This window comes from Oryx dammah, unplaced genomic scaffold, assembly GCF_014754425.2.
Source record: "Oryx dammah isolate SB20612 unplaced genomic scaffold, SCBI_Odam_1.1 HiC_scaffold_16, whole genome shotgun sequence".
NCBI lineage: Eukaryota > Metazoa > Chordata > Mammalia > Artiodactyla > Bovidae > Oryx > Oryx dammah.
The window spans coordinates 27,553,832-27,581,707 of NW_024070200.1; the positions used below are offsets into that span (position 1 = coordinate 27,553,832).

Here is a 27,876-nt window from a genome sequence, read left to right on the forward strand (position 1 = left end):
TTTAGTTTTAGGATATAAAACTTGATGGGTTTGACCAGCAAACCATTTTGACACCTCTGAAGTAATTTGATCTAAAAGGAGCTTAATTAAAAAAAGCAATCATAAATGAAGAGCCACTTTAAGTAATGTTTTTGAGGTGATTAAAAAGACTTACTGGACTACATCAGAGTTCAGCCTATGGGCCAAATCTGGCTTGCCACCTATTTCATACAGCCCATTAGCTAAGAATGGTTTTTATGTTTTTCACAGTTTGAAAACAAAAATAGAGTGTTTTGTGATACATGAGAAATACATGAAAGTCAGTTTTCAGTGTGCATAAATAAACTTTTTGTTAAATACAACCACCATCGTTAGTTTACATATTGTTTCTAATGTTCAGGCCCTGCAGTGGCAGAACTGAGTAACTGCAGCAGAGATGGTATGGCTTTCAAAGCCAAAACTGTTTACTCTCTGGGCCTTAATAGAAGTGCTTGTTGGCCCCTGGCATAGACAGTGGTTTCACAATGTGATGGGAATAATGTGGTCAAGCTTTTATTTACTTTTGTCTAGGTGTTTCCTGCCTGCTATATTGACTATTCTTGGTTAATTAAAAAAGAAAATAAACTACATAATAAGTATAATGTTTTAATGAACAAAAGCTTTCAAAACAGAGTAATCCCATTGGAAGAAGACTACAAGAGAGCCTTTATATAAGGGATTAAGGCATCCTGTTTTGTGCATATTCGTATTCAACATACCAAAAGGATAAAAAAATTAATGTTTTTTAATTGTTTTCTTGGGCTTTTTAAAAAAATACATTTCACTTTAAAAAAATATTCTTTCACTTTATTATCTGTTTTTAGAATGTGTTACTGTCCTAATTTCAAAGATGAGTAAGATTTTGCTTTTAGGTATCATTATAAACTCACAGATTGTTATATATTTATGAGTTTCGGTCCATTGCAGTCGTTATTCCTTTGATCCTCAAATTGTCTTTGGGAGCCCCTGCTAGTTGGTTCCTGTGTCCTTTTTTTTTTTTTAATTTTAGGTTGCACTGGGTCTTTGTTGTTGTGCGAGGGCTTTCTCTACTTGCAGCAGGTGGGGGCTACTCTCTAGTTGTGGTACATGGGCTTCTCATCATGGCGGCTTCTCTAACTGCAGAACACGGGTTCTAGGTGCATGGGCTTTGGCAGTTGCAGCGCGTGAGCTCAGTAGTTGTGGGTCACAGGCCTTAGAGCATGCGGGCTTCAGTAGTTGTGGTGCACAGGCACAGTACTTCTTCCGTGACACGTGCAGTCTTCCCCGACCAGGGACCGAACCCATGTCCCCTGAAGTTGCAGGTGGATTCTTATCCACTGTACCACCTGGGAAGGTCCCCTATGTCCTTTTAACATGAACCTAGTGTTGTTTTGATAACATCTTTATTTTTGACATGACAAGATGTCTCAGCTTTTACATCATAATTTCTGCTTCAGCTTACAACCAGTTGTTTCTCCAGGGAGCTCTGATTATATTTGGTGGAGTGGAATTTAGGTGACCATCTGTATATTGTCACCCTGCTTATTTAACTTCTATGCAGAGTACATCATGAGAAACGCTGGGTTGGAGGAAGCACAAGCTGGAATCAAGACTGCCGGGAGAAATATCAATAACCTCAGATATGCAAATGACACCACCCTTATGGAAGAAAGTGAAGAGGAACTAAAGAGCCTCTTGATGAAAGTGACAGAGGAGAGTGAAAAAATTGGCTTAAAGCTCAACATTCAGAAAACTAAGATCATGGCATCTGGTCCCATCACTTCAAGGCAAATAGATGGGGAAACAGTGGAAATGGTGGCTGACTTTATTTTTTGAGGGGCTCCAGAATCACTGCAGACGGTGACTGCATCCATGTAAAAGACGCTTACTCCTTGGAAGGAAAGTTATGACCAACCTAGACAGCATATTAAAAAGCAAAGACATTGCTTTGTCAACAAAGGTCCGTAAAAGACGCTTAGTCCTTGGAAGGAAAGTTATGACCAACCTAGACAGCACATTAAAAAGCAAAGACATTACTTCATCAACAAAGGTCCGTCTAGTCAAGGCTATGGTTTTTCCAGTGGTCATGTATGGATGTGAGAGTTGGACTGTGAAGAAAGCTGAGCGCCGAAGAATTGATGCTTTTGAACTGTGGTGTTGGAGAAGACTCCTGAGAGTCCCTTGGACTGCAAGGAGATCAGTCCTGGGTGTTCATTGGTAGGACTGATTTTGAAGCTGAACCTCCAATACTTTGGCCACCTGATGTGAAGAGCTGACTGATTTGAAAAGACCCTGATGCTGGGAGGGATTGGGGGCAGGAAGAGAAGGGGATGACAGAGGATGAGATGGTTTGATGGCATCACCGACTCAATGGACATGGGTTTTGGTGGACTCCGGGAGTTGGTGATGGACAGGGAGGCCTGGCGTGCTGTGGTTCTTGGGGTCGCAGAGAGTCAGACACGACTGAGCGACTGAACTGAGTGCTTTATTGATTTTTGCCTGGCAGTTTTAACACCTCTCATGCATTTTCAGCATTTCCTTCTCCATTTATAGTTTTCATTGTCATTTTTAATATAGTCACTGTTCTGAACAACCTAAACTCAGGTAGACCACATTTAAATTTTATTGCTCAAATGTGAACATTTTTAACCCCTTGTGCTACACTTTTCAGTTTCTCTGATGCCATATTAGTACCTTTGATTCAATTGCAGACATCTACATGTGTGTTTGGTTTTTGTTTGATCCAGTGTTATTCTTGGTGTGAATAAACTTACTCTTATTTAACTTTGTAATTACTATAAACTCACATTTGTTAACTTACTTTACATACACTTTTGAAATAAATTATCCTCATACCTCTCTGAAAAGTGATGCTACTTTCTTCACTGTTGAGTGTGAGATATCTTAAGGGCAGATACTATGAAACTTTTTGTTAACTGTGGATATTCCCAGTGACAGCATACCTGCTTTGTTTTTTGGTGTCTGACTAAATTTTGCATTCAGAATTTTCTCTATTCCCACAGTCCACTGTATGTGACTGTGCCTGTGCACAGTCACAGAAACCTTTAAAGTCACCTATTCCTAATTGCCTTACTCCAGTTTCCTCATTTTATCACAGTCCTAGGATGTTTTTAGTACTACTTCATCAAAGAAAGTAATAAGCAAGGAGTGAATATGGCTTATTTTGCTGTATTCAGTTTATAAATGTTGCTCTGAAATCTTAAAAAAAAAAAATTTGCCTTTGGATTTAATGTCTGATTTTTGACCTGGAGCAAGCTGCTATCAAAAGTTAGAATTAGGGTAGTTGCCTGATGATCTAGTGGTTAAGACCCTGAGCTCCTAGTGCAGGTGGCCCTGGGATCGATCCTTCGTCAGGGATCAGGATCCCACGTGCTACAACTAAGACCTAACGCAGCCAAATAAATAAATAAATTTTTTAAAAGAATTACTCTCAGGATACAGTGTTATTTGTTACCAGAACAGTAGTACTTTGCATTTATGCAGGTGCATTAGTTTTTCAGGCTTAATTTAAAGTGCATCTGTTGTTTGGCTCTGGACAAATCTTTGGAGATAAACAGTGCAGGTTGTTCTAGCTTCATTTTACAGTTCAAAGAAATTCTGAGGCGTAAAGAGGTCACAGGAGTAGTAGAAGAGCAGACCCCAGAGCCCAGACTTTGCTGTCAGTTCCTTGGTTTTCCTCCCAGTGCCTTCAGATGGTCAGTGATCCAATAGTACGTTTGTTGGAACTAGAGGGACGAAGTAGTCCAGCAGTAGTGGATTCAAATAATTTTCTTTTAAAAGGGAAGGGTTTTAAAGAGCGACCACTTTGGGTTCTTGTACAAGTGACAAGTTGAATAAATTGCAGGTCCTGCATTTGTCAGTCATCACCTTGCTCGAGTACTGCTCTTGTGGAGGTGTGTCTTCCCAGTGTCTCCTAAAGACCTAGAAACAGAAAAGAGCCGAGGAGACTCCTTCACATGGCAGGTTACCTTGGAAGGACGCGCTGGTGCTCTCTGTGGTAGGTTGAGTTTAGTCTTTCTCTCCCTTTCCTCTGGCTTTTTCCATCTTTTAACTTCACATATACTTGTATGTTTTAACTGGAGGGGGAGAATCTGCTTCTGGTGATTTTTGTTATTGAAGTAATTGATTTGTTGGCAATTATTATAACAGAAGTATGATGTAAAAAAAACAAATTTAAGCATTCTTCTCTCTGGGATATTTTATTATAATATGATCTACCTGAGAAATGTCAAGATTGCTTTGTGTTAAGTGGGCATTCATTTCCCTTTTCAGAAAAACTAGGGTTGAAGTTATTTAATATCGACAAAGTATGGTTTCTATTTAGCTTTTTATATATGTGAACGTTGTACCCTTCTACAACACACAGACCATTGAAAATAGTATCCACACTGAAAATTTGAGGTAAGGAAAAGACATGGAAGCACAGACTTTTTTCTGAAGCACATTTTCTTAAAAAATATCTTTTTTAAGAGTAAAAATGACATGAATAAACAAAACCAAAATCAATGCTTCCTTGAATCTGAGTCTAAATTTTAAATATTCATTTTTTTCTATATATATGATAACTCCTTATGAAAACTTGTATGTTTCAGGTAACATCTGTAAAACCTAACATGCCGACTTAAATTCAACCAGGTTCCTCAGAACTAGTGTAGAATTGGTAGACTTGAAGGTCTACTTTGAGTTTAAGGGCTGAGTAAAACCCCAAGAAAGCAACATTTTGTTGATTTGGTTTTCCGTCTCCTTTAGTAATTCTAGGAAGTTTGATTTGTTTTTTTTTTTTTTTTCAGTTTCACTATTTTTTTTTTTCAGTTTCACTAAAAGTAGAAGCCACTAGGTTGCTTTTTTTTACTAGAGTTTCAAGAATTTTTTTGGTTTTCACACATTTCTTTATTCTTAAAAAAATGTGACTGCTGTACCAAAATTGAATGCTTTCTTTCATGCTTCGTTACATTCTGCTAAGTCAGGGTCTGTTCTGTTTTTCAGCTATCAAGAGCTTTGTCGCCCACTGTGGTGATCTCCTTACTGAGGAAGTAATGCAGCATCTTCTTCCACCACTTCCTTGCGCTGTGGATTTGCTAACTCAGTAAGGATCTGCTGTTTAGATTTGATACAGAGTTTTAATAGCAATCATTTACCCGCTGGTTATGTAATATTTTGTGAAGTACATTAATGAGGCCAAGTTTCTGTAGTTGGTGAATGATTTTCCATTTGTAGAGGAAGGCAAACATTTAGTTACATGATTTTTTTTTTTTTTAGGGTAGGATCTTGAAAAATACATATTAAAAGGGAAGGAAAGTTACTTGGTAGATAATGTATCTTCCTTAGTTACATGATTTTTTTTTTTTTAGGGTAGGATCTTGAAAAATACATATTAAAAGGGAAGGAAAGTTACTTGGTGGATAATGTATCTTCCATACAGTCAGATTTAACCAAGAAAGTATATATTAAGCCTGTTAACCTTTTCAGGTATGCGTTTTATTGGTTTGTTAGTGCTGTTCTGTGTTCTTAAGAACCAGATGCTTGTTAAACAGTTTCAGTTTTTTGTTGTTCATATTTTTCATGTTTGATTTATTTTTTTTAAATATAATTTATGTCATGGTCACTAATAATTTCCCAATTAATGAAATGTACAGGTTAGGGAAAGATTTTCCAAAAAGTGTTTAATAATACAACATTTTATGTATATGGAAAAATACTTGTGCAACTTCCTATGAGAGAGAGCGCCGAATCCTAACCACTAGACCACCAGGGAGCGTCTGCAACTTCCTATGAAACTATAATTATTTTAAAGTAAAACGCTGAAGAAAATTCTAAAATAAGAAAAATACAGTTCAGATTATGGCTTATGAAGCATAACAGTAAAGTGAACCCCTGTGAGTTCAGTTCAACTGGCACAGAGGTTAATGAATGTTTGCGGTAACAGACTAGAGAGTAAATATTGTAGGCTTTTCAGTTCAGACAGTCTCAGTTGTGCTTGCTTAGTTCTGTTGTTGTAGCTTAAGAGCAATCATAGCTCATCTGTGAATGAATGAATGCAGCTGTGTTCCAGAAAACTTTATTAATAATAAGGGGAAGTGAGCCCAAATTAGCTATCCCTGGACTAGAACACTGATAACTTTTGAAGTTTATCTGTGTGCTCCTCTTTAATACCATTCTTTCTGCCCTACCTTTAGAGGTAATCACTATCCTGAATTTTAGAGCTGTCATTTTCTTGCATTTTTCAAAAGTGTATCACATGTACATGTTTCCCTAAACAGTTCCTTCTTTAGTTTTGCTTGGTTTTGATCAGGGAGATGGGATCATATTGTTTCTGAGGCTTAACTTGTTTCACTCAACATGATATTTCTAAACTTCCTCTACATGCAAGTATGTTCTTGTTGGTTGCTGTTTAATATTTAATTGAATATATAGCAACTTACCTTCCTGTTCAGTGAAATAACCAAACTATTTTCCAAAATTTTTTCATATGTATATCCATAGTAAATGGGAGTAACCATCAATCTATTTGTTCACCAACACTTACTCAGATATCAACTCTTGTTTAATCCAATAGGTGTAAATTGGTATCTTTTTATAATGTTATATGTATCTGGTTCCTGAAGCTTTAAGTGTCATACTATATGTTTATTGTTCCTCACTATTTCTATGAAATCCCTATCATGCATATATTTACCTATTGTTAGGTAAAATGATTTGATTAACAGACATTCTTTTTTTTTCTTGGCTGCACCACATGTCTTATGGAATCTTAAGTTCCCTGACCAGGGATCAAACCTGGGCCCCACAGACATTCTAATTTAAATGTCAGATTTATCAGTCTGTTACTTCTTAGTTAGTACTTCCTACCTTTTGATTTATAAATTATTCCTGCATGGTTAATAAACATACTTTTTATTTTCCCTCTCTAAAATGTTTAAGGTTTTTGATTTCACATTTGTGTTTAATCAATCTGGAATTTATTTTTGTGTTTGCAATGACATAGGGTTCCAATTTCATTCTTTTTTAATATGGATAACACATTGTCCCATACTTTACTAAATAAATCCATGCTTCCAGAGCACAGTCTGTTTCTGTATTTTCTTACTATATTCTATTGATGGGTTTGCCCATTTCAGTGCCCATACTACATTGTCTTTATAATAATAATAAATTTTAGTGTCTGTTAGGGCAAACTTTTTGGCCTTTTTCATCTTTAGGCATCAGTTCAATTCAGTTGTTCAGTTGCATCCGACTCTTTGCGACCCCATGAATTGCAGCACACCAGGCCTCCCTGTCCACCACCAACTCCCGGAGTTCACCCAAACTCATGTCCATTGAGTTGGTGATGCCATCCAGCCATCTCATCCTCTGTTGTCCCCTTCTCCTCCTGCCCCCAACGCCTCCCAGCATCAGAATCTTTTCCAATGAGTCAACTCTTCGCATGAGGTGACCAAAATATTGGCGTTTCAGCTTTAGCATCAGTCCTTCCAAAGAACACCCAGGACTGATCTCCCTTAGAATGGACTGGTTGGATCTCCTGGCAGTCTAAGGGACTCTTAAGAGTCTTCTCCAACACCACAGTTCAAAACCATCAATTCTTTGGCGCTCAGCTTTCTTCACAGTCCAACTCTCACATCCATACATGACCACTGGAAAAACCACAGCCTTGACTAGACGGACCTTAGTCAGCAAAGTAATGTCTCTGCTTTTGAATATGCTATCTAGGTTGGTCATAACTTTCCTTCCAAGGAGCAAGGGTCTTTTAATTTCATGGCTGCAGTTACCATCTGCAGTGATTTTTGGAGCCCCCCAAAATAAAGTCTGACATTGTTTCCACTGTTTTCCCATCTAATTCCCATGAAGTGATGGGACCGGATGCCATGATCTTCGTTTTCTGAATGTTGAGCTTTAAGCCAACTTTTTCACTCTCCTCTTTCACTTTCATCAAGAGGCTTTTGAGTTCCTCTTCACTTTCTTCCATAAGGGTGGTGTCATTTGCTTATCTGAGGTTATTGATATTTCTCCCAGCAATCTTGATTCCAGCTTGTTCTTCTAGCCCAGCGTTTCTCATGATGTACTCTGCATTTAAGTTAAATAAGCAGGGTGACAATATACAGCCTTGACGTACTCCTTTTCCTATTTGGAACCAGTCTGTTATTCCATGTCCGGTTGTAACTGTTACTTCCTGACCTGCATACAGGTTTCTCAAGAGGCAGGTCAGGTGGTCTGGTATTCCCATCTCTTTCAGAATTTTCCAGTTTCTTGTGATCCACACAGTCAAAGGCTTTGGCATAGTCAATAAAGCAGAAATACATGTTTTCCTGGAACTTCCTTGCTTTATTGATGATCCAGCGGATATTGGTAATTTGATCTTTGGTTCCTCTGCCTTTTGTAAAACCAGCTTGAACATCTGGAAGTTCAAAGTTCACTTACTGCTGAAGCCTCGCTTGGAGAATTTTGAGCATTGCTTGACAAGCCTGTGAGATGAGTGCAGTTGTGCTGTAGTTTGAGCATTCTTTGGCATTGCCTTTCTTTCGGATTTCTGTGTGATAAACTATCTTTAAGAGATCTCATTTAGCAACCCTACAGTGCATGGGCACAGCTCAATTGCAGGTTCTTGTGTTGGTGTTCCCACTCTGATTTTAGCTCATTTTTTATTTCAAGCATTTTATGATCATTTATTTTGGGGGCTAGTGTGGGCTTGACCTTGGAAAAGTCTTTCTTCAAGTCTAGCAATGCACATTATCTTTTATCCAAAATCTAAAGTGTATTTATAGAAGAAGGCCCTTTAGAGATTCTCATCTGCCCTACTTATAGTAGCAGAAACCCTTAGGAATAAGTTCTTTTATGTATTCATCTTATTTTCTTTAAATGGACACACATGCACACAACCCTCTGAACTAAATTCTGTTGTATTTAAACCAACTGAATGTTGCAGAATTTTTAAGAATTGTAATATCTTAACATATTGCCAATACAATTTAAATATTTTTCATGTAATCAGCCATAATCCCCCCATCTTGTTTTAGAGGAATACAAAAATACAGGGGATTTGTTTTTAACTTCCATAACTAAAAAATTCTCCCCTAGTTTTATAAATGTTGTTTATTAAGGTGAGAGATAATAAATAGAACCAACTTTTTTTTTTTCTCAATAAAATGACAAGTCAAAAATAATTATTTGCACTTTCCTCATGGCTCAGTGATAAAAGAGTCTCCCTGCCAATGCAGGGGACTCGGGTTCCCTCCCTCATTTGGGAAGATTCCCACGTGCTGCAGAGTTACTAAGCCCATGTGCCACAATTATTGAGCCTGTGCCCTAGAGCTTGGCAACTAAAAGTGCTGAATCCCACACACCTTAGAGCCCGTGCTTTGCAACAAGAGAAGCCACCACAGGGAGAAGCGCACGTCCTGCAGCTAGAGAAAAGCCCAAGCAGCAGCGAGGACCCTGCACAGCCAGTAAATAAATAAATGCTTTTTATTAAAAAAGGAGACTGTCAAGCATAGTCTCTCTCTCAAAAAAAGAAAAAATTATATATATAATACTTTTTTTCTTTTAGAAACAAGAAACAGCATGCAGTATTTTTCTAGCAAACATGAATAAGCATTACCAGGATTTCTTAGAATACCTGGAAACCACATGCCATAACAGCATAGTAAATTTATTCCAGTGGCACAGCAAAAGTAATTCCATTGAATTTTTGTATTGCTACAGGAGATGAAAGCTTCACTCCATTTGATCACAAGGCAAAGTGTAGTAATCCTTTAATAAATATTAAACGAGTGAACATCAATAAAATGATGTTAATACCAGTGGTGAGAATGAATAGAAGATTTAAAAGAGTACATGGAAGTGAATGAAAGAGAGGTGATAAGAGCTTTTGTGACTGGAGCTTTTGGGGAAACATTGGCTCCGCTTTTGCTTTCTCAAAAGTGAATTTGTTTTATGATTCTGTGTATTTTGATGATTATTGTTATTTGGTGAGTGCATTCCAGATGACGTTTTCTAACACTTGGATTTTTTTCCTAGATCTTTGTGCCTCCTGTTTCTTTGGCCTGTTCCTTTTCTGCATAACAGTTTAGTTTTCACAAATGGAATGTTGTAAATGTGGGGGTTTAGTAAGAGTTTCAGCTAATAGACAAAATAGTAACAACCTTAGATATATATAGTTTTATGAGGTATGATAGAAAAAATAGCTAAATGGTTTTCATATCTGACACTTGTAATTCCTCTTTTAACTTCAAGTCACACATAAAAAATAATAAATAGGGACTTCCCAGGTGGTTCACTGCCTAAGAGCTCACATTCCAGTGCTGGGGGTGTGGGTTTGATCCTTGTTTGGGGAGCTAAAATCCCACATGCCTTGCAGCCACAGTTGACATATGGCAAAACCAATACAATATTGTAAAATAATTAACCTCCAATTAAAATAAATAAGTTTATATTTTAAAAAAAGAAAAAAAAAGAAAACAGAAACAGTATTGTAACAGATTCAATAAAGACTTTTAAAATGGTCCACTGTAAAAATTTTTTTAAATAATTTTAGTAAATAAAAGCATTAATGATCACATATATAATACATATTTTATCTTTATGTGTCAATATGTTGAATATTTATACATTGTTATATAACTTATACACTTCACATATGCTTTTTCTTTTACTTTAAGGCTCTCTTCAATACTAAAAACCTATGGAAGTCCTTTGAAAACACCATCAGTAGTTTATAGACAAAGGCTTTATGAATTGTTGATTTTATTATCTCCTGAAACCTATGAAGGTAAGTGCCTCACACCTGAATGTTTTACTATTTGTGGTTAATACAGTGCCTGAACAAATGGATCATATGGCAGTTACTTCGTGCTTTGTGTTCAGGAGGTTTTGGCAGTTCAGTCTTAACCCATATGCTTACCATTTAATAGTAAACACTGTTGTTGTTCAGTTGCTAACAACTGTTGTTGTTCAGTTGTGTCTGACTCTTTGTGACCCCATGGATTGCAGCACACCAGGCTTCCCTGTCCTTCACTGTCTCTCAAAGTTTGCTCAAGTTCATGTTCATTGAGTCAGTGATGCTATCAAACCATCTCATCCTCTACTGCCCCCTTCTCCTTTTGCCTTCAGTCTTTGCCAGCATCAGGGTCTTTTCCAGTGAGTCAGCTCTTTGCATCTTTGCATCAGGTCACCAAAGTATTGGAGCTTCACCATCAGTTCTTCCATTGAATATTCAGGGTTGATTTCCTTTAGGATTGATTGGTTTGATCTCCTTGCAGTGCAGCGGACTCTCAAAGGTCTTCTCCAGCACCATGATTCTAAATCATCAATCAATTTATAGTAAATAAAATACATTAAAAAAGAAAACTGTTTCATGTCTTGCTATCTTTCTTTTGAGAAAAATGTCCCTAGGTTCAATGTGTAAGAGAAAATGAGTCACAAAGATTAGTCTTGATTCTACTCCAGGGTTTTCTACAGAATATATAATGCAAGTCAATTAGAAATTTGACCATTCCCTGTTTTTCTTCTAGAGTGCATATCTATTTTACACATTGCTTTCCATTATTCCATTCTTAACTCTGTCTAGATAGCACTTTAATCTTGAGTGGTATACCAAGGTATAATTTATGTTATAAAGTTTATAATGTAGGTTTTGCTTTTATTAGGCTCAAGATGACTTCAGAATACTTGAATACTGCATTTGGTAAAAAAAAAAAAAAAAAAAAGCTTGCCCTTATTTTGCAATTAGTTCTGTATCCTTTCTTGTAAATTTCAAATACAGTTTTAAGAAAATGTATTGCCACTACTACTGAATAATTTAAGATGTTTGTTTTAAGACGTGAAAGTTGAAAATGGTCTCTAATGTGAGCATCTTTTTTTTTTTTAATTTTCAACTAACCAAATTAAGTTAATCATTACTTCAAATCTGTTTCTTTTGGGGAGTTCCCTGAAATCCTACTAATTAGGATTTCAGGCTTTCTCTGCGGCCCGGTTTCTGTCCCTGGTCAGGGAACTGAGATCCCACAAACCACTTGGCATGGCTGGAAAAAAAAAAGAATTTATATAACTTTTCATCATGGTTGTCTAACAAAAACAGAATTTTGTCACAATAGTTGCTTAATTTTCTTAAGTTTATGGAACAAAACTTGGGTTCCTAATATTTATTTTCTATCTTAGTTTCGTTATGGATTTGCATTCAAGTATTTTAATTTTCTCCACACTGAAAATTGCTTCTCATTAGCATCAGAAAGTGGTGTATTTCTACAAGAGAAGCATATTTGCATTTTAAAACTGTATCATCTTTAAGTACTTTGTTCAGGGACAGTTAGGGGGCCAGCAGTTCCTTTAAATGAGAAATGGAGATATACCACTGTTTTCACATTTAGCTGTAGTACCAAACGTAGCTTGCATGTTATGCCACCAATAGAATTATTTTCTTGAGTATCACATACTGGTAACTAAACTAACAGACTTTTACTTGCTTCATTAAGCTTTTATTGATCCCTGTCCACTGTCTCCAATTCCTGTGTATAATCCTCCTTTCTCTAAACATAGCTATACTCTTTTTTCATCCTCTATGAAACTTAGTATTTCCTACCTTCATTTTTTAGTTAACATGTGTGTGTCTTGTGTCTTATATCTTCTTCAAGGGAGGATTGTCAACAGAGAAGTCTCTGTTTAGTAATTACTAAAACATCAAATTATGATAGTGAAATTGTTTGAAACATCCTTAACTCTAGTGATACACAGTGAAATATTTATAGATGCAAGTGATATGCTTTCCAGGGATTGCTCCAAAATAGTATGGAGGGTGATGAGATAGTCAATTGAGAGTATAGGTGAACCGAGATTAATGTAGCTGGTTAGGATGAGTGACAGTCATTTGCTGGGGTGGTGGGGAGTTAGGGTGCCATACTACTAATATTATGCCTGCTTTGTCTGCCTTTGTTACTCTTTTCTTTCTGTTTTTATGCTCCATGTCATTTTATTTAAAATGATGGTAGTAGTATTTATTTAGTGTATAAAATATACATACACACATACTTCGAGATGTTTGTTCTTATCCTGTGGTCAGCAACACATAGTTGAGCTTGTCATCGGTAGGACATTTCTCAGGGAGGAGAACAAATTAAAGAGGCTATGATAGATTAAAGTTAGCTGATAATGTAGATTAACGTTCACCCTGGGCTCTTTAAACCCCCTTCTCAGACCTGTTAACTGCTATTGCCAAATTGCTAATTGCTCTTTTTCTGTGACTCAACAGGAAACCTCAGTGCTATCCTCAGAGAGCTGGCTGCTGACCTGACTGCCCCTGATGTACAGGTGGCAGCATCCTCATTTTTACTCCCACCCCTCTGTCATCAAGATGATCTTCTAATATTAAGTCCTTTGCTACAAGAGACTGACCATAGATTTATTGAAGAACAGGTATGGTCATTTTTCAGTAACTCTTGGATTGATTCAACCTATGAACAGTGGTTTAATTTGTTTCTTGTTGTTTTTTAAATTGGCCGCACTGCACGGCAAGTGGGATCCTGCTTACCCAACCAGGGCACAGAGTGCCAACCACTGGGACCACAAGGAAGGACCTGAATAGTTGTTTTAAAATCTTATATGCAATTTTTTTTTCTTTTAGCTCCTGCTTGGTAGTGGTATTGCTTGTGGAAGTCTCGAGTATGACCCTTACTCTATTTACGAGAAAGATGTAGAGGGAGATTCGGTGCCTAAGCCCTTACCTCCAATGCTGTCAGTTACTAGCTCTGCAGTCAAGCTGTTTGGAGTTGTATGCACTCATGTGGGAGAAGCTCAAAGGTAAACCATCTTCAGAAGTTCGCTCAACTGAAATGTGTTTCAGGTTTGGTAATTTGTTCAGTGAATGCGTAATAGACTGGTGAAAAGGAGGTTGTCAGAGTTCTCATTAATATAAAAGACTTCTTACAGATGACAGATGAAGGTGAGATGAAAGGCTCTTGTTAAATTATTCAGTTGGCTAAATATTTAATAAGAAGTAATGAAGTCAGTGATTAGATTAAACTGAAAACTGCTAGGCACTGTCGTGGGTGCAGTGCTTTTCCCGCATTAACTTCTCATCTAGCTGAAAATACGAATATAAAACTCGGTGACACAAAAACAGTGATTTATGAGCCAGTGTTGCAAAGGGAAACACTGGTTGTCTGAATAGACAAGATCTCATACTATATCTTCAGTTTAGTGGATTTCAAAAATTAGATTAAAATAGATTAGTCTTCAATTTGGTGGATTCACTTCACTTGAAATGAACTTCGGTTTTTAAAAATTATAAAGACTGCTAATGATTTCTCATTGAGGGTAACGGTAATATCTTTCTTGGGGATCAAAAACCACTACTCATGTCTAGTATCCAGGAAATTCTGTTTTTATCTGAGATACTGATGGAAACTGAATCTCTCACATAGGCTGTGCTGGTTAACAATTTACAGAATATTAACTATCTTCATTCATTCATGTTCATTCTCTTTGTTTCTTTTATGCTAGGCCAGCAACAATGCTAGTCATAGCTTTTATATAATTTTATCACTTATGTCTTCCAGAGAATACAAATTAGGTAAGGGATTTACTTTGGTCTCTTTGATGAAGAATCGCAGGAATATTTGAGTCTTGTCAGCAACACATTTCTGAAACAGGCTTTTTGATAGTCTACTTTCAGTGGATAGAAAACAAATAACATTTATGTTGATTTTTAGTAACTTCATGTTGTTGTATTTTAACTGATAATAGTACTTACTCAGTATCATATGGTATATGCATATTTTGAGATTAATTTCAAAAGATGATTTGAAGTTTGTAACCTATAGTTCACTGTATACTATAACTATAAAGTTATGGTTATACTTAAGACAATATGTGACTAAATTATGAATGAATGCTATAGCACTAAAAGACGAGAGGAAAATCACAGTGGTCTGGAATTTTTAAAGAATTACTGATGGAGAGAAGATTTGAACTAGTCTGTAACTGTATTAGTATATAGTGCATAATTAATTTCAAATACTTAATTTGGATTAATACCACAATAACTGCAGCCTTATGGGCAAAAGATTTAAATTAAGCATGTTCTTGAAAGACTGTTAAACTCTTTGATAAGTCTCAGATAAAAAGTGGGGGAAAAAGCATACTTCTTAAAAGCTTTCCTTTTAAAAAGTTAGTTTTATTGCTCTCCTAGAGAAGGTGATTTTCTTTTTGATTTTACCCAGATTTATTGCCCAGTTACAGTTTCAAGGAAATGGTTTCTTATTTCTGTTTTTTACAGTTTAATGAACTTTAAAATGTGCCACATTTCTTTTTATCCCACCTGGATAAAAATAACATATAGAATGAATATTCAGGGGAGGAGAGGTTTTGTTTGTCTTAATGAAAATGTTGTAACCTAGTAAAGAAAGCATATTCTCTTTGAAGTCTTAACTGAATAAAAATAGTAGGTGGTAGTTTGGAGAGTTTTAAAGGAAGCGGTCTGGCAGGATCCTACATTTAGCAACTATTAGCAATCTCCAGTGGATGCCCTTAGAGCACCACAGAGAAACAGGTAGCACAGTTGAGTTTCTAGTTTCCTGTTATCCCAGAGATGTTACTTGTTTACAAGGCAGACCCTTCTCTGGGCCATACATTTGCGTCTCTAGAAAAGAAAGGTCTTCAAGTACCTGTATTCAACAAGTGAATGTTTTCAAGTGTTTTGTTGTGGTGGTGATCTTTGTGTTAAAACAGTTTAAAAGAAACTCATAACATGAGGTTGTCCTGAAATTAGAAATAGGTTTTTATTACTTTATTTATGCACTTAGAAATTAAATTATCTTTTTAAATCATTGATTATTTTGACTGTAGGATTCTAAAACTAAGAAAACTTTGCATTGATAATTTTAAAGCACTAAAATGTTGAAAGCTCTGGAATATCAAGATATTTTATACAGAGAAATTATTACTGATCTTTTTTTTTTTTTTTTTTTAATTTTTACTTTACAATTCTGTATTGGTTTTGGCATATATTACTGATCTTATACGTGTGTTATTTATGGTTACTTTCCAATATATTTGCACCTAATTACAAAGAATGGATTACTTAATTCATTCTATATTAAGGGCCTTGACTGTATGTTGCAGTCATTTGGATCATTTTTTAAAACGTAGGTTCTGATTTAATAGTAATGGTATGCATACTACATTGGACATTAAAATTTTTTAAACTCCTTAGGTGATTTTGGCATGCAGAGAACAGTGCTAAAAATGCTATAAAGTAATGTAGAGTGTAAATTGATAGAGAGGGAGGAAAAGCATAGTTATAGCTCTCAGTAGTAAAAATTTTCCCCATTATACACCCTCTCTCTGAATGTATAAGAAAGGTAAATCAGCATTTTCAATATTTATGTCTTTCCTGTTTACTTAATTACTTGTATGTTTTCATTTCATCCAGACTCAAACGTTTTACTATCTAACTTTGTTCTGAACTAATCAGTTCAGTTCAGTGTCTCAGTCGTGTCCAACTCTTTGCGATCTGATGCACTGCAGCGTGCCAGGCTTCCCTGTCCATCACCAACTCCTGGAACTTGCTCACACTCATGTCCATTGAGTCAGTGATGCCATCCAACCATCTCATCCTTTGTCTTCCCCTTCTCCTCCTGCCTTCAGTCTTTCCCAGCATCAGGGTCTTTTCTAATGAGTCAGTTCTTTACAACAGGTGGGCAAAGTATTGGAGCTTCAGCTTCAGCACCAGCTAATTTTATTAATTATATTAATATGAACTAATAATTATATAATTGATACTACTTAGGAATACAAATTCAGTATTACTAAAAAGTGGTCATCTCCATCTTCCTGAAGAGTCAGAATGTTTTCTTGTGATCTGTGTCAAAATATGGGAATAAAGGATGGAGCAAAAAGTTTGGGTTCTGGTAGTCTCATTTAGGGTCTTTGTCCTGTGAATGTGGGCAAGAAAACAGTACAGGTCAGATTTTATTACAATATAACAAAATTCTCAAGCTCTAATCTTAAGTATTTTTTAGTACTTTCAACATGACACAGTTTCATTATAACAGGTGACTAGGATATGGTCTAATGATGATGTTTTAGGTTTTAAATTCATAAGCCTGACCATATGGTTACCCTTAATTTTTCTTCCTGCAGGGCAGTTTGGTTATAAATATTTTCTTGAAGCATAATGACTTAAATATGGTCTGGAAAACAGAAAAATTTTATATGATACATGTATTGTGTTATTTGTGCTGAAAATTAGAAATGGCCTAAATATCCCAAACTAGAGAATTAGTTAATTAATTCTAATAGCAATTGAAAATTATTTCAGTATGTGTGGAATCTGAAAAATACAACAAACTAGTTAATACAGTGTAACAGAAGCAGACTCACAGATACAGAGAACAAAACTAGTGGTTACCAGTGGGAAGAGGGAAGCGGGAGGAGAGCAACATGGTGGGGGCACCTGAGAGGCACAGACTGTCGTGTATGAGATAAGCTCCAAGGAGATACTGTGCAAAGTAGGGAATATAGTTGTCTTAAAGTAACTATAAATGGAATATAATCTTTAAAAATTGTGAATCACTATATTACATACTTGTGACTTAGACAATATTGTACATCAGTTATACTTAAGTTAGAAACAAAATCACAGGAGGTCAAGATAAAAAAGAGAAAGATAAAATTATTTCAGTACAATAGTTAATAAGGTGGGATTAATGTTTAGGGAAATAAAGAAATTATTAACAAAGTATGTACACTGTGAAACCAATTTTTAAAAAATGATCCATATATCTGGACAGACTAGACCAAAGATGTCAAAATATGGCTTTCTAAATGGTAGGATTTTGGGTGAATTTTTTCTTTCTTGTGCTTTTCTGGTTTTTATTTATTCCGATGAACTGAATTAACCTTGAAATAGGAAATAAATATTTAAATAGACTACTTAAGAGTTACTGTGATTTTCCCTAAATTTTTAGTGATTCACTGTGTTTATTCTCTGAATTAATTTTATGTATAATGCTTTCCTTGAGTCATATAATGTAACCTCGCATACCTTCCTTTTCTTCCGACTTAACTTCTTCCACATCTGGGTTTGTTTAAAAAAACGTAACTTCCATATCTATTCTGTCTTGATAACAGAATTATCCTTTGGAGCAGAACTGTGTTTGGGCCTTTGGGGCTCAACAGAGTGATAGAGATTTAGTTAAGGGCTTTAGAAATATTATTGGAAGTACAGCAGAGTTGAGTAAAAGTATACCCACATGCCATCTTCAGCCAGTCATGCCTGTTTTCACTCACTGGGTTAACCCTAACCCTAACCCTAACCCTGATTTAAAGGGAGAGAAGGAGAGAAAGCTAATTCAGAGCTCTGAAGCAATGTTTATAAACAGAATAATTGGTGGGGAGAAAAGGGGGTGATTTTTTTCATGGTTAACATATCTTTAATCTCATCAAATGGATTTTAAAACTCCTATGTTATAAGAACATGAAAAACAACTCACATTGTTTTTTGATACATTAAAACCTAACGAGCACATTCAACCCCAGACCAAAAGTAATATGTACATTCATTATAGGTGGAATTGTGGAATGGTGAAAATAAGAATATTATTCTGCACTAGTAGGAGAATGGTTGAATAAACTGTAGAGTGTTTATAGTAAAATCTGGCTTCCTGAAAATTATCTAAGAATAAAAATGATTTGAAAAGTGATAAAGAGGTAATGTTAATGAGAAGAGCAAGTGTAAAAATTATGTTATTTATAGTATGATCCCCACGTACATGTTTAAGGCACAGTTGGGGTTCAAAAGGTTGTGCTTCTTCTCATAAACTGAAGTCCAGGCTGCCTTTAAATTAAAGCAATGTATTTGAATCCAATAAGTCCTGTTACTAAGGACAAAAATGTTGATGGAGGTAACTTTTAAAATACCCTTTGTTTAGAAAATAGTTGCTGAAATAGCCAAATTTTCCCGGGTAAATCTACATCAAGTGATACATGTTATTTATTTTTTTCCTCTCTCAGTGTCATGACACATAGTCAAAATACTTTTTGCATTGGTATTAATATATTTTCATTTCCCAGAAGGCTTCAGTGTATTTGACAACAGTTTATCTCATTTTAGTAGCTCCAATAAAAATGCAACCAAACAAATTTAGTAGTGGATACTTAATATCGCCCTTTGACTTAATTTCTCTTTGAATCTTGTTGTTTCTGATTTTAGGCTGCTTGTCTTGGAACAGCTTTTGGACAGCATAAAGCATACAAAGGGGGCTCGTCAACAAGTAGTTCAGTTACATGTTGTTTCTTCAGTTTCTAGTTTCTTGAAGGTAATTCTATTTTTTTTTTTAATTCCCGCTTACTTGATTTTCTTTTTTCCCCTAATATGTGGCCAACTAAGATGTTTTTAAAAGACGGTTTCCCCTCCCCGCCATTTTTCTTGATGTTTCAGGATTTGTAATTCCCCTTTTACTTTTTCTCCATATTAAAACTTGTTGGTCAGAAGTCAAGCCTATAATACTATTTTAGAAACATGTTTTAACCTACCAAGCCTAACATTGCAGACCTGGGATTGGCAGATTATGGCCTATGGACCAAATCTGGCTCATTGTTGCATTTATGACTTACTGTTTCTAAGTAAAATAGGCTTCATTGGTCATTTATTTTATGGAAATCCCTATTAATGTTCTTTGAACATATGTAGTACAGTGATATTTGATCACCATATTTGCCTGGAGGCTTAAAAATCTAAAGTACTTCATGAGAAAAATTAAATTACATTTGTATGTTCAGTGTGTGTTTCTGGTGTTGTGATTTTTTTTTTTAAGTAGTAATCACTGAATATGAACATATTTGGTTAACCAGAATATATATTCCAAACTGGATAAGAGAATTTACTGCAGTTGTAAGTTTGGATTGTTTTTTACATATTTCAGTATGTGGCTGGCTCTAAGGGACATTTGAGTCCAGAAGAAGTGAGAAGACCTGTCCTTGCATTGGTGATGGGAGCCTTAGAAAGTCCCAACCCCCTCTTGAGATGTGCAGCTGCAGAGGCATGGGCTAGATTAGCCCAAGTAGTTGATGATGGAGCTTTTACTGCTGCATTAGCTCAAGTTAGCTTTGACAAGTAAGTGAATTTCTTACTTAATACTCATGAGATATGTGTCAAAACTGTGTATAGCTTGTTGGAACTTAAGAAACTTCTGATTATAACTTAAAAAAACTGGGAAAGGCGTATTTTATTGTTGTTGAGTCACTCAGTCATGTCCGACTCTTTGCGACCCCATGGACTGCAGCACGCCAGACTTCCCTGTCCTTCACTATATCCCTGAGCTTGCTCAGACTATTGTCCATAGAGTCGGAGGTGCCATCCAACCATCTCGTCCTGTGTCAATCCTTCTCCTCTTGCCTTCAGTCTTTCCCAAGGATTTGGGTCTTTTCTAATGATTGAACTTTTCATATCAGGTGGCCAAAGTATTGAAGCTTCAGCTTCAGCATCAGTACTTCCAATGAATATTCAGGGTTGATTTTCTTTAGGATTGACTACTTTGATCTCCTTGCAGTCCAAGAAACTCTGAAGAGTCTTCTCCAACACCACATTTCAAAAGCTCAGCTAGGGTTAGGGTTAAAGTGGAACCCGCCCCCTACCCCTGCTGCCATGGACTGCTTGTCTTGGAACATAAAACTATGATTAGTATTTTTACTTTGGTTTTTGTTTTTATATAAGAAAGATCACTGCCTATATGAGTGATGTAATAGGCCACCAGTAGACTCTGGGAGTAAGAAACTTAGGGAGTTTCATCATATAAAATATAGATGATAGGCAGTAAAACAATCTACTGGAAAGAAAAAAGGCTGCAGATCAGGAAACATAAACTATATGTTCATTCCTACTAGCTTTGTAACCATGAGCTGGTTGCTTAATCATCTTAATCTGTTTTTCTCTATTTCAAATAGAAGTTTATTAATGATGCCCTGCCTGCTAAGAATGTTAAGGTGAATGAGAAAATAAATATGAAAATAGTATGAAAAAATAAAACAACTGCAAATGCTCATGGTTATATTAGTTATATAGCCATGGTAGTAATGCAGAAGGCACTTTGACCTTCTAGTCTCCTGAGTATGTATATCTTGATTTGGTTATGAATTCTATATCTCTCGTCAGATAGCTAACTTGGTTCTAATCCCAACTCTTCCATTTAATAGTTGGTTACTTCATAAGAGTTCTTTGGCCAAAATGACTCAGTCGTTTTGATTTCCTCATTTGTAAAAAGGAACTGATAATTGTATGAATCTCACGATTCCTGAGAGGATTAAAGGACCCAATATAAAGTGTGTAAACTAGAATACAATGAAAACTCCTGATGAATAATAAGTTCTCTTACTTTATTTCATTTTAAATCAAAGTTCTTGAGCTGGAACTCTATATGGAATTAGTATCTCCGCAATGAGAGTTTTTAAAATATAACTTAATGATAAGGTAATAATGCATGTCATATGAATTTAGTGTGTATTTCTGAAAGACATTGAAATTGTTTACATTTAAATAATTATTAATCATGTGACAACATCTAAAATTTTTTAAATTTATTTATTCTTGTCTGTGCTGGATCTTCGTTGCTGTGTGTGGGCTTTCTCTAGCTGCAGCGAGCGGGGGCTGCTGTCTAGATGTGATGTGCGGTTTTCTCATTGCAGTAGCTTCTCTAGTTGCAGAGCATGGGCTCTAGGGTGTGTGGGCCTCAGTAGTTGCAGCACATATGTGAAGACATTTTTATTTAAAATATTTTTCAAGATACCTTTCAAGTTATTTCAGAATTTTTTGTATCAGTTACCTGTAAATGTATTTCTGAATTTTGCGGCTCTTTATATAAAAAATTTCCCTAAGTGACTGTGCATGCATTGGTTTATTTCAGTAACTATCATTTATTTTTGTTTCCATAATCACAGACTGAAGTCAGCAAGGGATGCAGTTACCAGAACAGGACACTCACTGGCTTTGGGATCCCTACATAGGTACTTAGGAGGAATAAGTTCTCAACATTTGAATTCTTGTGTTGGGATCCTTTATACTTTGTCTCAGGACAGCACCTCACCTGATGTGCAGGTGAGTACCCCATTGATGTGTAGATAATGCATATTATGTTGTATTAACCATTACTAATTTATATAATAATTCTTGCTCCATAATAAAAACCACTGTTAACCTCAGTGGATTTTTAAAATTCACATATCACTTCAATACCTAAAGTCAAATTCAATATCATTTTCTGAAAATGGATCTGCCTTCTATCTTAAAATAACATCTACTATCTTGTGGAACTTAACAGGTACCAGGCATTGTATTACATTTTTCTAAACATATTAATGTATTTAATCTTCAAGTTATCTAGGATGTATATTCCCATTATATAGAAAGAAAACAGGCTTATGGAACCTAAGTTACTTGCTAACACTTACAACCACTAATATATCGTGTAGTCAGGTGAAGAACATAAGTCATGGGCTTTAAACTCATGTTCTTAACCACTTTACCGTGTTATTATGCATAACTTACTCATTTCTGCCAGGCATCATTCTCCTGAGATCTTATTCACACCTTGAATGACTGTTGTGCTTCCTGCTCTTCTGGTCCCCTTAGTGTATCTCTGTCCCCCTTGTGTGACCCTAGTTACTATAGTAGCCTCCTACCTGGTCACTTTATTTTCAGGTTCTTTACAACTCTGAGACGTCCCTCGTGGCTCAGATGGTAAAGCGTCTGCCTACAATGCGGGAGACCTGGGTTTGATCCCTGGGTTGGGAAGATCCCCTGGAGAAGGAAATGGCAACCCACTCCAGTATTCTTACCTGGAAAATCCTTTGGACGGAGGAGCCTGGTAGGCTACAGTCCACGCGGCCACAAAGAGTCTGACATGACTGAGCAACTTCACTTTCACTTACAACTCTGCCTAGATATGAAGCCAGAAGTGTTTGCCTGGGAAATTTTCATCTTGCCACTTCCCAACCAAAAAGCTGGGGATACTGCTTATTGCTTCTTCAATTAACTCCTCATTGAAGTCTCATAAACTGACTAAGAAACTTTCTTGGTTATTAACCAAAAGTACTGATCTCCTAAAATGATCTTCCTGCTTTCCTCCCACACGTCATTCTCATGTCTATGCTCGGGTTTTTCCTATCACTCTTCTCTCTTTCTCTTCCTATCTTATAATCCACATTTTTTAGTATTGAAAGACCCAGTTTAACCGCCACCTTGTCAAACTTCAGCATCTAACATGGGTGTCATTCTTTGAATTACCATATTACTAATAGTTTTTTTTCCACATCATCTTATTACTTGAGTTGATTTATAAGGTATTCCATCCTTTCTTTATTCCTTTAATACAGTACTTTCTGCTTCTATTTATTATATTTCTCCTCTTCCCCTTCAAAAAGTCTGTTCTGAACAGACTCCTTTTCTATTGAGTCTCTTTTGTTGATTATTAGATTTTTCGTTCTGTGGCATCCAGTGTCATCAGTCTGACTCTTCTTGATTGCTGCCATTGCTCACGTAATGGGAACTCATTATTGTACCATTTAGAAATACTGTAAGCTTTTCTTACATATTTGTTGATAAGAGGGGTATAACTTTCTTAGTTGATTTCCTAAAGGGAGAACTTTTCAGATACTTCTTATATAGGAAGTTCAGGCATACATAAAAGTAGAGAACATGCTGTAGTTCAGTTCAATTGCTCAGTCGTGTCCGACTCTTTGCGACCCCATGAATCGCAGCACGCCAGGCCTCCCTGTCCATCACCAACTCCCGGAGTTCACTCAAACTTACGTCCACCAAGTTGGTGATGCCATCCAACCATCTCATCGTCTGTCGTCCCCTTCTCCTCCTGCCCCCAATCCCTCCCAGCATCAAAGTCTTTTCCAATGAGTCAACTTTTCTCATGAGGTGGACAAAGTACTGGAGTTTCAGCTTTAGCATCATTCCTTCCAAAGAAATCCCAGGGCTGATCTCCTTCAGAATGGACTGGTTGGATCTCCCTGCAGTCCAAGGGACTCTCAAGAGTCTTCTCCAACACCAGTTCAAAAGCATCAATTCTTCGGCGCTCAGCCTTCTTCACGGTCCAACTCTCACATCCATACATGACTACTGGAAAAACCATAGCCTTGACTAGACGGACCTTAGTCGGCAAAGTAATGTCTCTGCTTTTGAATATGCTGTCTAGGTTGGTCATAACTTTTCTTCCAAGGAGTAAGCGTCTTTTAATTTCATGGCTGCAGTCACCATCCGCAGTGAGTTTGGAGCCTAAAAAGATAAAGTCTGACACTGTTTCCACTGTTTCCCCATCTATTTCCCATGAAGTGATGGGACCGGATGCCATGATCTTAGTTTTCTGAATGTTGAGCTTTAAGCCAACATTTTCACTCTCCTCTTTCATTTTCATCAAGAATTTTTTTAGCTCCTCTTCACTTTCTGCCATAAGGGTGGTATCATCTGCATATCTGAGGTTATTGATATTTCTCCCAGCAATCTTGATTCCAGCTTGTGTTTTTTCCAGTCCAGCATTTCTCATGATGTACTCTGCATATAAGTTAAATAAGCAGGATGACAATATACAGCCTGGCCGTACTCCTTTTCCTATTTGGAACCAGTCTGTTGTTCCATGTCCAGTTCTAACTGTTGCTTCCTGACCTGCATACAGATTTCTCAAGAGGCAAGTCAGGTGGTCTGGTATTCCCATCTCTCTCAGAATTCTCCACAGTTTCTTGTGATCCACACAGTCAAAGCCTTTGGCATAGTCAAAAAGCAGAAATAGATTTTTTTCTGGAACTCTCTTGCTTTTTCCATGATCCAGCAGATGTTGGCAATTTGATCTCTGGTTCCTCTGCCTTTTCTAAAACCAGCTTGAACATCTGGAAGTTCACGGTTCACATATTGCTGAAGCCTGGCTTGGAGAATTTTGAGCATTACTTTACTAGCATGTGAGATGAGTGCAATTGTGCGGTAGTTTGAGCATTCTTTGGCATTTCCTTTCTTGGGGATTGGAATGAAAACTGACCTTTTCCAGTCCTGTGGCCACTGCTGAGTTTTCCAAATTTGCTGGCATATTGAGTGCAGCACTTTCACAGCATCATCTTTCAGGATTCGAAATAGCTCAACTGGAATTCCGAACATGCTGTAAGGAACCTATTAAACCCACCATCCAACTTCACTGATTACAAGTGATTATTAGTTTTGCCTGCTTTTATACTTCATGTCAATGAAACCATACAGAATATACTTTTTTATATTTAGCTTTCTTCAACAACATTGTGTTCCAAGAGATCTGTATTATTTCATTTAGTTGAGATATTGTTGAATCTTCTAAAAATTTGAATTTTCATTCTCTGTATAGATTAAGCAGTAAACAGTTTTCAGCACACTAGATTTAGTTCATGCCGTTAGCTAAAGAACCAAACACGATTCTGGAATTCTCAGTTCTGAGATATATCCATATGTGTGCGTGCTAGCTAAGTCGCTTCAGTTGTGTCCGACTCTTTGAGACGCTGTGGACTGTAGCTCCGCAGGTTCCTCTGTCCATGGGACTCTCCAGACGAGAATATTGAAGTGGGTTGCCATGCTCTCCTCCAGGGGATCTGCCTGACCCAGGGATGGAACCCTCATCTCTTATGTCTTCTGCAATGGCAGTCAGATTCTTTACCACTAGCGCCATCTGGGAAACCCCTGTATATGTATGCCATTCTAAACTGGACATTTGTCTCTCAGTTGTGTTTTACTGGTATTTAAATTTTTTTCTTCAACTCCTGAAGTTCCTTGTTTCTCTCTCCAAGTTAATAATACACACTTGACTGTAATACTACTTTATCACTCATTTCAACAAAAGAACAGTTCGTAGTGGTTTGTGTTTCTTAATGCTGCTATAACATTTTTAACTGTTTTTCTCTGTCTTCACAGACCTGGGCACTGCATTCTCTCTCACTGATAATTGATTCTGCCGGCCCACTCTATTATATACATGCAGAACCAACCCTTTCTCTTATTATGATGTTGCTGTTAAATGTGCCTCCTACTCACGCTGAAGTTCACCAAAGTCTAGGTCGCTGTTTGAATGCCCTTATTACTACATTGGGTCCAGAGCTACAAGGTATGTATAGCTGCTTTTGTGGTATTTTACATAATATATGCATAAAAATGAAAACAGTTCCTCTCATTGACTCAAACACTTCTCAATAAAGTGAAGTTTAGCAGAATGTTCTTTTCAAAAATATGGGCAGAATATTGAGAATAATCTTGGGAAGACTGATTTCTTAGTGATGACATAATAGGGAAAAAAATAGAAATTTAAGCTTCACCAACCATTAGTTAGCTGGATGACTTAGGAAAATTCTCATGTCTCTAAGCTTTAGTTTCCTCTTCTATCAAATAAGAGAAGAGTCGCAAAACCCTTGTAATTGGCACATACTAAATGCTCAGTATATTTTGTTAAAATAAATGCCAATCAGATTACTCTTACCTTGAAAAGATGAGGACCATATTTAGAAAGATAATGTCTTAAAAATACTTTCCTTAAGTTAAATGACAAACATAAAATGAAATAGTTTAAAAACCTCATCTCTTATAAGATATGAATGACTAAGCCCCAAAACTCAGTTATTTTGATCTATTCAAATGCAAAATACATGATTTTAATATATAAAAGCAATCCTCAACTAATACAAGCAGGGTTGTTATTAGCAATTTCTCACTCTACTTTTCATGAAAATTTGATGTAAACTGCGGTCTTAGGTTCTTCTTTGCCTAATTATTTGTGTTGTCATAAACCTTTCAGACTAAAAATAACTAACATTATCTAAAAACTTATAACCTGGATTATCCCTCCTTCTGTAGAAGAAATTTACTTCCCAGAACCTCGTTTTAGAGGGAAAAAAAGAAATTTTAAGTCCATTAATATGTGTTTCACGGGTAGTGATTTTATAGGCCATTTAAAAGCTTTCTGCTTTCATCTTAGGTAACAGCACTTCTGTGTCTACCCTAAGAAGTTCCTGTCTGTTGGGTTGTGCAGTGATGCAAGATAACCCAGACTGCCTTGTCCAAGCTCAGGCCATCTCCTGCCTTCAGCAGCTTCATATGTTTGCTCCACGACATGTCAACTTGTCTAGCCTGGTCAGCTGTCTCTGTGTGAGTATAAAATTGCATATTTCGTTAGTTTCTTTTGTTGGAAATTTAAATTTATTTCTGTTAATCTCTAGACCATATACAATACTTATTTCCCTCAATTTTAGTCTTTTTTGGAGAGGGTGTGGGGTAACTTCATATAGTCATATCTTAAACTGCTCATATATTTATTCACTTTTCCTTCCATTAATGTTAAACTTAGTATTTGGAATATTGATTCATTAATACTGAGTGCTAACATCCCAGGTACTGTATAAATGCTGTGGGACATGGAAATATTTATGTGGTAATAGCAATTTTTTTTTCTCTTCTTTTTCCTCTTTTCTAAACTTACATATAAAGTTATTTTCATCCCAGATGAAATATTTTTCCCGAATATTCTAGCAGCGTATGCTTCAACATCTGGGTTCTAACAATGTGTCTAATGAACATAGAAAGGTGAAGGTAATCAATAAAATGTTCTGATTAGGTGGTTCATGATCGTCAGTGGTTTTAAGATTTACTGTGAGCATCACCAGTTTCTATCTGGACTTGCCTGAAAAAGTTACAGTTGGAGTTAAAACTTAAGACCATTGATTTTCAACTTTTTCTGCCCTTGTGATGTTTACAGCACCCTCCCCTTAGTAACATGATAGTTGAGAATCATCACTGTAGACAAGACTGTTCATTTTCAAACTTGAGACAAAATATGCAGCATTTCAAACCTTGAAAGAACTTCAAAC

General features: G+C 36.4%; 1 protein-coding gene across 7 annotated transcripts in view; it reads left to right on the plus strand.

Annotated features, from left to right (window-relative positions):
* The window catches only part of HEATR5A (HEAT repeat containing 5A), a 97,830-nt gene that overhangs the window by 34,645 nt on the left and 35,309 nt on the right, over window positions 1-27,876 (plus strand). For all 7 annotated transcript variants that reach the window (XM_040257161.1, XM_040257165.1, XM_040257168.1 and 4 more), the window contains 10 exons: window positions 3,863-4,015; window positions 5,005-5,104; window positions 10,671-10,780; window positions 13,256-13,419; window positions 13,628-13,803; window positions 19,217-19,322; window positions 19,929-20,119; window positions 21,940-22,096; window positions 25,934-26,123; window positions 26,988-27,157. In XM_040257161.1, coding sequence (XP_040113095.1) covers window positions 3,863-4,015; window positions 5,005-5,104; window positions 10,671-10,780; window positions 13,256-13,419; window positions 13,628-13,803; window positions 19,217-19,322; window positions 19,929-20,119; window positions 21,940-22,096; window positions 25,934-26,123; window positions 26,988-27,157 — 1,517 coding nt within the window. The remainder of the gene's footprint in view (window positions 1-3,862; window positions 4,016-5,004; window positions 5,105-10,670; window positions 10,781-13,255; window positions 13,420-13,627; window positions 13,804-19,216; window positions 19,323-19,928; window positions 20,120-21,939; window positions 22,097-25,933; window positions 26,124-26,987; window positions 27,158-27,876) is intronic.